Raw genomic sequence first — 15,553 nt, forward strand, 5'->3', positions numbered from 1 at the left:
TTACAAATTTGGTAAAATCTCATATTGCATCATTATCATTTACAGGTGTGAGGGGATTCTTGGAATCTTTATTTACTGTCTGGAGCTGAATGAATAGATTTTTAAGGAGAATGAATAAGAGGGCAAAGGAAAGATGGGGTGAAATTACTAATATAATCTTCCTGGTTTTTAACAATCATTTTAGAATGTTGGATTCATTTTTCTAGGTTTGGCATCTGCTACAAACATCTCACTGTCTCTTGTGAATGAAGCACAATACCTCCTGATAAATGTAGCAAGCATTCTGCAGCTGAAAGAACATATTTCTGCAAGGTAAGATCCTTCTGTTTCCAAATGTCTCTCAGTGGTCTTGGATTCCAAAGTCTTGCCATAAGATGCCAATACATCTGTTTTATCTGGAAATTTAGAGATAGTTACTTTTCAATGTTCAACAAATATATAGGTACTGAAATGGTATAATTATTCCTGTATTATTTATCAAAATTTGAATTACAAGTTAAACATAATCTTTCTGCCAGACATCTTTAGGAAAACTTAAACAAAATCCTTGTCGAGTGATTTGGTGGCAGGAGACTATTGGGAGCCAGAAAACTTCTATTTGTGGGAAGAACAAGGATAATTAGGTTTTCTCCACATAAATAATCTGGCAGGTGAAAATACATCTTGCTACTTGCTGAACTATTTCTTTCCTATGGGAAGGATTAAGATTTATAGCAAACATTCAGAACAGAAATATTCTAAAACTACTTGCAGGACTGGATTAATTTTATTTCTTAATTGAATTTGTCTTTACTTGTACAAAAGTAGGAAATACAAGCAGCAAATGAAACATTGAGCCAGCCCACAGTTCAAAGATAAGGAACCTATTACCAACTATATTTTCATATGCTGAGAGTAGAAAGTTGCTGTTCCTTGAATATAAGTAGGACAGGCTCAGGTTCCACAGAAAATCTGTCCTCAGTGCCTCCTTCATAGCTATGCACCCTACAGCCCCAGCATTTGTCTCTGAACCCCATTTTCCTGTCTCACCAAACTTCCCTTCCTCTGCTTGGAGTCATCTTCTCTCAGTCACCCACCAAACATGCCCCCTGCATTGAAATTCCTGTTTTGAGTAGAGGAGGAATATATGTATATGTATAGCTTCAGGATTTAAAACCAGTGACTAAATGAAGTATCACTACAGACCACTGGAGCTTGCACTGCCTGAAGGTTTTTTTTCTTGAGGAGAAGACAGTTGGGCAATTTTGGCATATCATCCTCTGGGAAAAATGCATGGAAAAGGTTTGAATCAGTCCATCTCCCAGCTGTTTTGACTACCCTTTCTCAGTGACAGTTAATGCCTTCTTTTGAGGCTTGACTGGCTCAATTACATATCCTTGGGGAACAAGACTTGCAGGCATCCCTCACTCAGACTGGGCTTTTTCCATGGTGAGACCCAGTGAGGAACCTTCTGGACATGGGATCTGAGGACAAAGAAGAGAAGTAAGGCACCAGAGGGAGCAGCAAGTGAGGATGGAGGAGAACAGGGAACTTTGCCAAACATGCAATGTCACTGATCCACTGATTATGCCTTCCAGTATCTTCCAGTACAACTAAGCTTGTAATCTTTTCTTCAAATGAAACTTCAGATGTGACTGGAGCTGCCACGATGCCTGAGAAGCATCTTGCTTCCCACTCTGCAGCACAAGTTGGAAAACTCTTCCTTATTTTGCCAAGCAGTGCTTTCTCAGGGTGCTGGGGAAATGAATTCAGCATAGATATACAGCATCATCATTTTGCACTGTTACTAAATTGTGGTGTACAAACTTTCCAAATACTGAGCTGTGCAATATACTTTCAAGAATCTGCATATGTGGGTCTTTATTAAATGTTTTTCTTTTTTATAAAGTATTATTTAACTTGGCATGTGGGTTTGTTTTAGTTTAATGGAAACCTCCTAAGATTTCTAACATGATTTTAATCTTCAATTGAGTTTTAACAATTTCTCTTTGTTTGTATCTTCTGTAGGTAAAAATTAATCTTCCAGTTTGCACTCGGTTCTTGAGAGGCAATCTAAAACAGAAACAGTAATTTAATTAAAAATTAGAATGTAACATACTGTTGGAGAGCTATATGTATAGGGAGGCATCCACCTCTCTGGTGTTGCCTTTACAGGTCACCTCCATGAACATCCCTACGGCCTGGCCTTATGCTCAAATGTTCTTGCTACAAGTACGCCTCTGAAGGTGCAAATACTCATTTTCAAATTTGCCTGTTAAATATATGTAATGTGTTCTGGATTGCAGGGCCCAATACTGTGAAAACTCCAAAGTACTCAGGCTGGCTTTGAAAAAATACACTAATTTTCACAACAGGTCCTGGCTGAGATTTACAGGATGAAGGTGCCCATCACTCCAGCTGATGCATGTTTGAGGGGGGGCGGGGGGCAAATGAAATGCATTTACTCAGACACATGCTGCTAGGTGATTAGAAGCAGTTCTGAGGGCTAGGAATAGGTGCAGGAGAGGTAAGGTGATCCTGAGCAGGTTCAAGGCAGAGATTAGGAGTAGTGGCAATGTAGGCTTGGAGGATCAGCAGCAAGGGATAAAACAGTAGAAACTAGAAATAGTTTTCAGCAGCTGGCTCAGGACACTGCAGGCACAGCTCTGAGGCTACTGGGGCTTTTGATGACCCCACCAGTACCAGCTGGGGTGGCAAGCACTGATATTTCACAAAATGCATTCAAAACTAGAGGCTACACAGGATCCAAGCCCCAAGAGCCCACAACAAAGCTAGGAAGCACAACAGTGTAACTGAACTTGTTCAAGACTATCTGCTATTTTCCTCCCTGTCTGAGCGTTGGTATAGTTTACACTTTCTGTTGGCTCCTGTCTCCTGCATTCATTATGAATTGTGTCTCAACCATGGGATTGTTTATGGGATCTCAAGGGAAAACCTGTAGCCTGTCAGCTTCCCATCCCACTTTGTACCCCCAGGCTGGTGGAGCCCTTGTGAACAGCAAAGGCTCGGTGGAGCAGGGCTTGTGTGGTTTGACTGAAAGTCTACACAGGCAGTTTATCCTTATGCATATTTGTCTGCTACAGAATATCACCCAGACTACTTTAAATAAAATCAGGCTCTTTTTTTCACCTAACAGGCCTCTTCTGCTGAGACTGCTTGATGCGAACAGTTTTCCCTGTGCTTTGATTTTGCATGTTTTTCCTAATTTTAATTAAGACACATTTTAAACTGTATATCCTTACTTTTAAAAAATATTTTTTTCCAGGACAGAAACTCCTCTTGTCACTACTTACCCAGGTTTCTGCCTCTGCTCTGGGGTGTCATATCCCAAAGCTGTCAGACCACAGCTGATGGAATATCAAAAGTTGTTCATGTCCGTAATAGCTCATGCAAAAAGAAATGTTCTTCCCCATTAACAGTGGCACTGAGAGAACTCCCTTGCAAATTTTAGGGCTGTCTTTTTTTTTTTTTTTTTTTTCCTAGTACTGGTTGTGTTCTCCTTTAGAAGGAGAGTGAAGAATGACAAATCAAAGGTACAGCCAGATTTCTGATATTTGTATTCAATCTGCTGCTCTGTCTGTCTCATATATGTTTTCTGCACTGACACAAATCTATGCTCTGGCAGTTCAAATGCTTGTAAAGTGGTGGAGATACCACCACACAGATTAATTTTTTTCAAAACACTTATCATTTGGTGCATTCTGCTGCATCCCAAAGGCAAATAATAGTAACATGAGCAATACACTCTCTCTCATAAAATGCCTTTACTGGCCTTTTTCACCTTCAGCATCTGCTGGTTTTGTCCCTTTTGCCCCTACAGCACATGCAGAATAAGTTTCTATTTGCCTTCTTTTTAGAAGCATTTAGCAAGTCAAATGATTGCTAACTCAAAAGATCTTTTCATTTGTTACCATTAGCCTTACATTGATAACTAATCAGAATTCTCTCATATGCATTATTCACAATTGTTGTCGACATGATTTCATACCTAGTTCACAGTTTCAGGTTACACCTCTAAAGAAGCCACTTAAAGGATTACAAATTGTAGTTGAAGGTTTACAAATTACCATTGTGCCATTTTCATGGCCTTTGTAATGAAACTTCATCCAGGTTATTCTGGAGAAACATTTGTTGAATCATATTAGCGACTAGATTCTTACAGCACAAGTATCTAGTGCAGAACTAGTTAAATAAACCTTATGATTTTTTTTTTCTCTCTATCAACTCTGTGAGACAGATTGGAAGAGCCATTGGAAATAGAGGAATTAATCCGACGTTTCCGTGCCAACATTGTCATCAGTGCACCGGAGTCCTTTGAAGAAGAAGAGTGGGCTGAGATTTCAATAGGTGCTCTGCAATTCCAGGTACGAACTCATCTCCCTTGTCCTAGTCCCAGTCAGTCAGCAAGTATTTTGACCCCTGGAGACAGCAATTTTTGCAAGACTTTGACTGGAACATGGGTGCCACAGTTTGTGCAGATGAAATTTATGAAATGTGTAAAAAAAACCAAAAATGCTGTGACCTGTGGCAAACATGCTTCAATATTGAGAGGTTTAGAAATATTTCTCCACACCTTTTTTTTTAATTTCATAATTCATAAAATTTCCCACCTCTATCCAGCTGAGTGGAAAAATAATCACTGTTTTGAGGCAGTTTGCAGCAAATATTTAGCCAGCATGTCAGGAGAGAATACTGGTTGCTGTTAAACATAATAGTCCGAACGTAAGCTCTGATTGCTGCAGATCAAGCAACTGACTGCCAAAAAAACTGGACATGAATACAAGGTAAGAGTCACTGTCTATTGACCTCTGTTGTATACATTTTGTCTTAATCTCCATTCAAGATATGTTTCTAAGTCGAGCCTGGTAGGGTTTTTTCATGTGTTATGCTTCATATCTAACAACATAATGTGCTTTTTACTGTAAGGAAAATGCTGAAGAGTTAGACATTGTTGGCAAATATATTATTTTGAGAAAAACTTCAACAAAGGATTCATCAAGAACATACACATGAAACCTAAGGGAATGATGCACACGTATTATGTGTTCTATTGGATTTATCTGGTCGTTAGATGTGTAATATGTATTTGAAAACGCATTACCTAGGTTGTGAAAGTGCCTTACTCATTGTTTTCTTAGGGATGATAATGAAGGTGTGAATAGCAGAAATCAGATCTAGAAGCTGTGGTAGACATCACTCCTATTTCTTTCTGGTCAGCATACTGTAAGAAATGGAGAGGCCATTTTTTTCAGTAAGGATGGAAATTATGGCTTATCTGCTCTCGTATATACTTTGAACAGTAAGCTGTGATATGAGTTACAGAAAACTGAGGATAAATTTCTTTACGTAGGAGATGAGGACAAAATCTTTGGTGTATAGCTTGTTGGAGGCTGGAGTTGCAGTAGGGATGACAGCTCCAGGTCCTGTTGTGGAAGATAGTGTAAAACTACAGAATAAAAATGCATTCCTGTTTCTAGCATTGAAATAATTTAGGAATGTAAGCTGCAAATAGAAAGGCTTATGCAACTTGTATTGTCTTTTCCAGTCTCTGTTAGGTCCTTATTCAGATACTGATGTAGTAACAGTAGAAATTATGTTAATTAACAGTACTTGATGCCAGGAAAATGGTAGAAGAAGCTGTTGAACAAGGCAAAGCAGGGAGAAATATTTCTTTCTCTGTCTTACTTTCTTGTTCTTTTAATAAAATATTAAAGCTGTGGAAAATCATCTTCTGAAAAAGCTGAGAAAAATGTATGGTTTTGATGATTACACTGAAGAGTTGTACAAGCAGTTCTACATGTACCTCAAAGAACTGATATTTCACTTCAGATCAGCATATAAAAATGTTTGCAATGTCAGGTTTAATTATTTGCCCTATTTGAAATTTATGATACATTTTACAAAAGTCGAATGTGTATATTGAGATACAGTTAAGATAGTTTCTATAATTTTCAGCTTTGCTATAGCTAGGGTTGCAATATTAAGGGAAACTGGAATATGTCTTCCTTCTTAATTCTAATACTTTAAAAGGTAAGAAGAAATTCATTGCAGGTTTTTTTCCCTAAAAACACACCTCTGTATGATGTTATAGCACACGTTCTTATTATTCCTTCTGATTATATAAACGTGTGAAAATTCACATCTTGCATTCTGATTATCTACAATTGCTATGCCTGTAAGAAAAAATGAGGGTTATTGTGTATTTCAGCTGCACTGAAACACTGTAAAACAAAGCCTGTTAGTTTAACTCCAAGAAAATCCTCCTGAGGTGCTAGCTTAATTTTATATTCAGTTCCCCTTTGGGCAAGTAGCCCTACCATCCCATAGATGAAGTGAAGCCACCAGGAAATACAAATATGGGAAAGTTTTCCTGAAAAAAAAAAAAAAAAAAGAAAATGAAAAGTGAATTAAAAAATCAGTGAGACCTTCACATTAGGTGAACAGGCCTGACCTCTTACGTAATTAAAGCATAAAAGAACACAGGAAAAGTATATGAAAGGTATGTTTTAAAGATGTTATGGTGGTCAGAAGCTCGTACTGTTCTGTGTTGTAGTGCTTTGATATACAGCTGTGAATCTTATTTAACTGAAATTTCAGGTTGTGGGTCCATGTAGCAGATGTCAAATAATCTGCATTGATCAACAATCTGGGGAACGAAACAAAGAATTTCTGCAGTCTCTGTCTGCTGCCAGAGGTAGAAAGGTCAGTACAATACTCCAAAATAGCTGTATTCAGTGAGACCTTCACATTAGGTGAACAGGCCTGACCTCTTACGTAATTAAAGCATAAAAGAACACAGGAAAAGTATATGAAAGGTATGTTTTAAAGATGTTATGGTGGTCAGAAGCTCGTACTGTTCTGTGTTGTAGTGCTTTGATATACAGCTGTGAATCTTATTTAACTGAAATTTCAGGTTGTGGGTCCATGTAGCAGATGTCAAATAATCTGCATTGATCAACAATCTGGGGAACGAAACAAAGAATTTCTGCAGTCTCTGTCTGCTGCCAGAGGTAGAAAGGTCAGTACAATACTCCAAAATAGCTGTATAGAAAGATGTAGTGACTTAATTGCATGCATAGTGAAATATCTGCTGAGAGAATATTCACGATTAAGTTGTTATGCTAATCATTCCCATTTGTTTTTTCAGTAAAAAGAGGATGCACTTACAACCCAGATATGACATGGTTTATTTCTGTAAAATGCTCAACAGGTTTTTTGTTCAGAAATTGACTATTAATATGCATTATTTTTTTTTGCTGTGCTTGCTTTTATTCAGTATACTGCTTTACAATGTGTTTATTTTGGTCTTGAAAAACATGAGCTGATGTGCTGATGTCATTCAAAAAGAGAAATCTTCAGAAAAATCAGGAAGTGTTTGAAATGATACAGTTAGCTCGTAAGACTAATGTTTATTCTTACTGTGAGAAAATACTTAGCAGGAAAAACAGAGCAGACGTGAAAGTAGTCAAAGTGGAGAGTAATTGAAGAGAGTAAGAAAGTGACTGGAGAATAAGTGTGAAATACAGGCCTTCATTTGGAGTCCTTCTGCTTGCTAATGTTGCATTGCTTCTTGGAATTGAGAGTGCTCAGATGATTGCTAGACAGCTTGGCATACCAGAAGCTTCACAGATCTCCTCCTTATTTAGCTGAAAATCCTTACTCTAAATTCATTGCTTCCTGTTCATTAGACTTCTGTGGTAAAATTTCATTAGCCAGTCGGGGCTCAGAAGCCTCGCCAGTACCAGCCAAACACCAGAGACTGGGCACAGCACAGAAGCAGAACAATAACAAATAGGTTGAAAATTGTTCACCCAGACAATGCACAACAAGTTACAGATAATGCATTCTTTGTTTGGAAAAAAAAAAAAAAAAAAAAAATCTCAGCAACTCATTACACAAACAAACAGCCATTTTTGATGAATGTTATCCTTGGTGGATAGCTCTGCTCCACCCCTGAGACAGGCACCTGGTGCAGAGTGAAATAGGGGAGAGGGGAGCAGGCAGGGGCTGGCTGTCTAGGCACAGCTTCCTCCTGACCTGAAGTGATTTAGGGATGCACAGCAGGCTCATCCAGATTGCCACAGAGCATGCCTTTGTGGGATGAGCTCCTGGCCATGGTGGGTAGCCTGAGGACAAAAGCACTCTCCAGGTAATGGTGAGCCACAGCTGGAGCATCTGGGACACTTTAGAGTGTATTCTGGCACTCTGGGCCACGATGCTGCCTAGCTGCACATGGGGTGTGGTATGTGGAGGATTTTCTCTAACCATGTATGTTTTCCTGGACTATAACTTGAATGCTCTGTAGAGGGAAAGCACTCTATTCAGGGACCTTCTCAAATGGCAACAAAACTTTACCCGGGACAAATTCTCAGGAGAGGCAAAGCATCTTCTGCATGTTTCCTGCAGCAAAGATGAGCTGCTCTTTCATTCTGATTAACTCAGCAATGCAAAGATTTTCTTGATAAAAGCACTCCTAGAACCAAGTAACTCGTTCAAACAGAATTAAGGCAAAGAGAACAATCCAGCCTCTTGAGAACAACCTGACGCCAGATAAAAGATGCATGGCAAGGCAAGACACTGCACAGCACAGTGCTGCTTCTCACAGCAGGAGAGTGCTCTGCTTCCCTCAGCTGCACAACCATAGTCATGCTGCAAAGAACCAGGCCTTCAGCTTTTTTTATTTTTCCCAACCTTCAGCACTGCTGGCAGATGGGATCTTGTGAGCATGCCCTGCTTTGCATAACGCCAAGTCCTCTGGGTTAGCTTGACAGCTGAAAGAGGTGGTTTGAACTGGTAGTTTTGCTTGAACTGGTCTGAGAAGACCTCAGAGCCCATCCCTCCTGGAAGTCATCTGTGGGGTGATGGTCACCAGCTGGTTATCAGTGAGTAGTACCCGAGGACTATGGTATCTTCTGTGTGCTAAGCAGACCTAGCAGAGGACATTGATCCAAACCTTTCACAGTTCACAGTGGGGAGGGAGAAAGAACATGGAGTTCCTGTGACTCTGTTAAATTGCAGAGTTAATCCTTTGGTGACTCATGTCTCTAGCATGCACTTTTCTGTTAAGGAGCCATCTAACAGACTTTTTTCTTTTTTATCAGATACAGATTCAGTGAAGGAATTTAGCAGTGTTTATTCTGAGCTATCAGTGCAATTCAAACTACAAAAAACAATTGCAGCAAAATAAGATTTAAACTAATTTCCCAATACAAGGGGAACTGATATTTTTGAAAGGCTGTTGTAGTTGCTCAGTTTCCAAAACATTAAAGATACTACACATAGGAATGGAGAGCAAACCCTGAATGCTTAACAAAAGAGCCAGATGTCAATATTTACCATTTTGTTTTTCCAAGAATATAGACCTGGAAAAATACATCAAACATTATCAAACTGGTAGCCCAAATGACAGCACTGCCAATGAAATTCAATAATGAGCTAAATAAAGTAAGGCTTGTAAGAGGTGGTTCGATATTTATTTCTGAAATCATATTTTTCTCTGTCCCTCTGAGACTCAGAACCTGGTGCTCCAGGTTGAAAGATTGAGGCTTTGCATAGATAGGTTGCAGCTGAAAATCAGAACCAGCAACTATAGTTAATCACACAAGCAATTTGCATGCTTCTGGATAAATGTAAAGCATGGTGCTAAAGCCTAGCCAGGTTTATGAAACCTTTTGTCACATTTTTTGAAATAAAACACAAACACCTCTACAAAGCGAACTTGAGCTCCGCTGCCACCAGTTCTGAAGAAACACTCATTAAGGATTCCTTCCGTAATTTTTGATTGAAAAGGAAAAATGAGCTCTCCTTCTGTGACACAGCTCTCTGTTAACTGCAGAAGACTATGAAAGACTAGGTAACTACATTAAGCAAACAGCATTAAAATAGCCACACGGTGTTTCACATGCATCACCACCTGATGCAAAACACACATAGGCAGAAAAGAGAGAACATTCATTGAATTCTTGCCTGCCTTCTGTGTTTTGTAGATGCAGTTTAACGCTAACAATAGCAGAAGCCCTGTGGGTAGATTTGCAGCAGTGCTATAAACTGGGACATGCTGTCAAGGTAGCAAAGGGAATTGCATTAGCAGTCTGCCCCAGCATAAATATATGGATAGTGGTACATCAAGGGAAATCCATTATGTTTGCACATGCCTTCATACACTAAAAGGCTTGTGGTTTTTTCCTGCGGGCTGTTGATCCTCCTTTACATATCTCATTGTTCCTTGGGAGAGCTTTTTTCCCTGCAGAATTAGACACCCTGCCATTGGATTGCTTACTGAAATGTTAGCAAGGATAGCAAATGACTTCTCTTATCTGATGCGTCATTATCTTAATTTTCATAGTAATGCAGGGCTTTACACTATGCAGTGCTTTTCATCTGAAGATCTGGAACATTTGCAAACAGTAATTGATGCAGTTAATAGACTTCTGAAATAATGTGATTCTCTTTTCTTATTGGTGGCTGCACTGGAAAATGCATTTATTTAAGGTAGACAAAAGAAAAATCAGTTCTTAGGAAAGTATTCTTTTGCCCAGATATTTTCAACAGAACAGAATGGAGTGTTTGACACCAAGTTAAAAGTTTCCCTTTTTTCCAATATGAAAAATAAACATGTTGAAAGTGAGTACTTCCACTCTCCTATTTTGTAAGGCTTTGCTAATAAGTTTTGGTGAATCCACAGCTAATAAAACATCCTCACATTAAAAAAATATATATCTTTGTCTTTAATAATTGCATCTCCCAAACCTTTGCATGGGGGGGAGGTTATGTTATTGTATGAATAAAATGAGTAGACATGAACAGGTAAATTAATCTATTGTGAAAAAGCAGCTGAGAGCTACATCCAGGGGCAAAATCCAGAACTCATCCATCCAAAGCTGGTTTAGCATGCAGTACCACTGACGTGCTTGTTACACATTCTAGCAGGGCATTTTCCCTACCAATACTAGTCTGAATTAACTGATTGTTTTGGAGCTGTAGCTTGAAGGCATCTCATCTCAGCCTTTGTCAAATGTAGCACCTCAGGTTTCTATCTTAGAAAAGGAGATACTGCACCCAGGATATTTCTGTGTCAGTGAATATCTAAGCAGTGCATATTACTGTTGATCCAGTAAGTGTACTTGAAACAACATGCAAGAATGACAGCATTTTATAGCTCCTCCTTTGAGTGTGATGACTATCATATGATTCACTGTTGGCAAGAATGAGTACATTTTATCTATTTCTCCCAGCAGTGAAGTGTTATGCTTTTTACTAATCAAGAAGCTTTACATTTCTTGTCCCTGTGAAGTTTAAGAGTGATGGGAAGAGCCTCTACTGCCATCAGAAGACTAAGCAGATAAAGCCACAGAACTCACAGTCCAGCACTCCTTGCCCAGTTCTTGGTGTATTCTGAGGAGGTTATATGCAGAATAAAATGTCCTTGAAGTCAGGAGAAGGTAGCGACAGCAGAGAGAGATTATGCAGTTCATTGTAATAACTCTGCAGGCTGTAATCTCTGCATCTGAAAGCCTCATTTTTCAACAGTGAAATGTGAGAAGGGCCAATCTCTACATTTTATCTTTCTCTTGAAACAGAGCTGAAATGGCAGGATGCAGAGCTTTTGTGGTTGCTTGAGGGGGCTGCTATTATCAGTATTTGCTGAACCAATATTTGTAATAATTGAAAAAAAACAAGGAAAATTACTTAAAAGATATTAAATCCACTACTGGTAAGCACAAACTAAATTTTGGTCTTAGGAACATTCACAAAAGAAAGAGGTCAGCAATTCCAAGCAGATATTAGTACTAGAATATGTATACCATCACCTTCAAAACTCCTTAGGCATCACCCAGTCTCAGCACTGAAAAAAAATACCATGAGACATTAGATGCCCAATCAGAGTAGGGAAATACTAAAGACTGGTATTCAAATAGTATTTGAGAACTTCTGAAGGTAAGATGTATTCTTAAATGCCTTTTCTTAAATAACTCTGAATTGTTCAAAGTGCTTCAAGAAAAAACTCTTACTAAATGATTCACAACAATAGAAAAACTTGTAAATTAAATTCTGCAGAGTGGACAGTCTGCCCAGATTTATTTTAGTCTCATTTTAAGATAACTCAAGATGTCAACACAATAAATATAAATAAAAACTTATCATGTATCAAATAAGTTAATTTACATCAATGAGTTATAAGTTATAAAATTCCTTCCTTTGTGAAATGTGCTGTAGCATGGACTAATATTAATTATACAGTATTTGTTTTATGATTGCCTGATTTTTTTAAAAGAACAAAATTATGGCAACTGTCATTTTTGCACTAGGGTATAGGAAGTAAACCCAGGTTATTAAACACAAGGCTGAAAAGCACACAATCTTCACTCACATAAATGAAAAAAACTGCCCCACACCAAATATAACAAGAAACATCATCACAGTACCAAACAAAAATAGACAGTTTACACATAATCCACACCTCGTCCCTTCACCACAATTACAACATCTCAAAATCCCCATGATAATTTTGTTAGTTCAGTTCATGCTTTGCCCGTTACCTCTCCCAGTTAATATCCTTATCTCAAAATCCTCATGGCCCATGTTGGGCACCGAAAACTGTGGTGGTTACGGCCTCCTCCCCACACACAGACACAAACCCAACACAACAGGACAGACCTGATCAGGTCCAACTCATACACCATATATGTGAAATACCAGTGAGATGAAGGAATAGCAGAAGTATCCAAAAAATCTCTGCTTGGGAGCTGTTTTTCTTTTTAATGTTTAGGATTATAAATGGACCCAAATTCAGAGACTGAGGCGATATTTGGATAGATCTCTGCTTTAGAGCATCCCTCTTACTTGGGATTAGGTCTCAGCCTTACCTCTTGCTAATTCTTCAAAGACTAAAAGCTGTTTTGTGTTACCTCATAACTGTATCTTTATTTAATTATACAGTGCAAGAACAGGAGAAAACATACTGCCTTCATATTTAGTCAGTCAAATATGCGCCCTTAAATTCAGTTAATAATATTTTTTAATTTATTGCTATTCTTTTTACCGAGTATATTTTTCTAAACCTGCTGTAAATGTAATTCCCTCAGTTTCAGGATCATCAATCCAAACAATAGCAGTAAATGTAATCAGGAAATGGAGAAGGAGAATAGAGTTTTGTTTTTAAAAATTATTTTTTCAGAAAAACCAAATGAATTTCATTTGCTTATTTATTTACTTTACACGTTAGAGTGACTGGTACATTTTAATTGTAGCCTACCAAAACAAAATACTGTTTATTGAAACCTGTAAAAAATGACAAGAAAATTAGTACTGGATTTCCAAGGTCCTCAGTTTGAAGAACAAAGACATTCTGAAGTCTACGAATCAACTATCAATTTAACATGGTCTTCAACATCAATTTATTTCTTATTTTACATATTTCTTTAATTAACTATTATCCAGTCATTTAGAAAATATTATCATGAGATTTCAAGTCTGTTTCTAAATACTCTACTCTTGGAAAACAAAACCACAAAAACACACCAGTCTCTTACTGTGACGTTTCCAGATCACACCCAGCTGTTCACAGCTACAACTGTAACATTCAACGTGCTTAAGATTAAGATGTCACATAAGAGTGCAGACAGTCGGATCAGGTTTTCAGTGCCTGCGAGGGTTGTGTAGTCAGTGGATGAAGTGGTTATTCTGTTCCTCTTTTCTGTATTATTCCATATCACAAGGACACATATATAAGTATTTCTAATATCCTATGTAGGATGGCTTCACAGGTAGTGACAGATAACAAGTGGTAGTCCTAATACAACAAACTTTGCGAATATTTTCTGTAAAATATGCTAAAATATTCATAAAAACAAATGAAGAGAAATTCACAAAGGCTAGACAGAACAAAGTTCTGTTAACAAAGCGAATAATTCATGGTAGAAGATGCAAGACTTTTCTTCACTGTTTGAACATACATGCATTCTCGTGCTGCCTAGCCTTTATTTGTGATAGTGCATTAACTGTATTTGTCAAGAAGCCAGAACAGTCATTAAATGACAAGACTTTGAGGGAGTGTAAATTACATATATGATACTATGGAACTCATGATGAAATACTTCGTTATTTATCCACTTACTTAAGGTAGTCTTCTTGAATAGCAAGGGGTTAGCTTTTGTTTACCAGTCTATTATAGTTAATTAGTTAAAAATGTTCTTAATTACATGGAGATAATACATACCTCCTTATTCTTAAAGCAGTATTGTTTTTCTAAATATATCTGGGTTGTGAGATCCTCTGTAGATCTGATTACTTTAACATGAGTTGCATCTCAATTAATATTTTGCTTTTTTCAGACAAACTTTGGCATATACCTGATGAACCAACCCTTGCACTCATCCTTTCCAGATATTTTATCAGTTGGGTCTCAAGTACTTCCAGTGCTGAAGGAGAACACAGAAATTCAGCCCCCGACATCTGGTGAAGAAAAATGTTCAGGATAGGTTTGCTGGTGGAGATGAGATTTATAAGCAACACAAGGGAAAAGTCAGTAGACAGTTATTAAAAAAAAAAAAAAAAGAAAAAAGAAAAAAACTTCCACTCATTTCCTTCTGGTTTAAGTCTTTTAATTTTCTGTTTGCTGTAAATGTTATCAGATGGCAGAACCCTTGATAATTACAGCTCACCTACATGTTTTTGCTTGTGATTAGGTTACAGCAGCCATAACTCTATTTTGCTCAATTGCTTCAGGATGCAACAGGTTTGATCAAGTTTTACTGGTGAATGACTCCCGAAACAAGCCCAACACTGTTGTCAGAAGCCCACATCTCAGTGGAGAAAAGTAAACACAACAATACATTACTTCCTTATGTTGCTTTGTTAAAGCCACAATTGGGAGAGAGGATGCAGGACATATTTTAGAAACAATGTGGGTGGGAAGGGAACAGTGGGAGAGTGGCATTTCCATTCAGCCTTTCAAAATGAAACAGAAGGTGATGTGTAGACAGTCTGAAAGCACCGGAGAAGAGGGAACTGTTATTGAGAAATCTGTGTCTCCCTCTTCAGAAGTGGAGTGTGAGGATGCCAAAATGGCACAAGGATCAATGAAGATTCAGTATGCTGTCTGCAAAACAGATTCCCTGTGAAGCAATGTCAACCATTTGATCTCGACTTCTTTCTCTCATTCTCATTTTCTACTTTCCCATCTGATTTATTTTATGTGATGACTTCCCACACACTTGTTTCCTTACATATTTGTGGATGTTGACACATTTTTTCTAATTAGAGATTTTTCAACTAATACAATCATGTTTTCTATACAAACTTTGTTTATCCTCAGTGGTCTCTAATGGCCACTTAAGGGAACTCTTGAAAGTTTGGATGATTCTCCATCCCAAACAGGTCAAAGTATTCTTTTTTTCTTACTCTGTGCATTTGATAATGTCCTTCTTAGAAGCCTTTTCAGTATTTTACTCTCCTAAATATGACCCATGCTTTGTGATTTCTGAGAGCAAATGTCAAACGTAGAATTTAGTCTGAAATATCAATTATTGTGAAAATTAAAAAAAAAAAAAAA

General features: G+C 37.9%; 1 protein-coding gene across 1 annotated transcript in view; it reads left to right on the forward strand.

The window, feature by feature from the left end:
• Positions 1 to 14,480, forward strand: part of MOCOS (molybdenum cofactor sulfurase) — a gene marked incomplete at its 5' end in the record, with an annotated part of 50,317 nt that extends 35,837 nt beyond the window's left edge. The window contains 4 exons of the mRNA XM_010168790.1: positions 207 to 312; positions 4,238 to 4,364; positions 6,598 to 6,702; positions 14,334 to 14,480. Coding sequence (XP_010167092.1) covers positions 207 to 312; positions 4,238 to 4,364; positions 6,598 to 6,702; positions 14,334 to 14,480 — 485 coding nt within the window. The remainder of the gene's footprint in view (positions 1 to 206; positions 313 to 4,237; positions 4,365 to 6,597; positions 6,703 to 14,333) is intronic.
• Positions 14,481 to 15,553: the final 1,073 nt, after the last annotated feature.

This window comes from Antrostomus carolinensis, unplaced genomic scaffold (genome assembly GCF_000700745.2).
Source record: "Antrostomus carolinensis isolate BGI_N321 unplaced genomic scaffold, ASM70074v2 scaffold215, whole genome shotgun sequence".
NCBI lineage: Eukaryota > Metazoa > Chordata > Aves > Caprimulgiformes > Caprimulgidae > Antrostomus > Antrostomus carolinensis.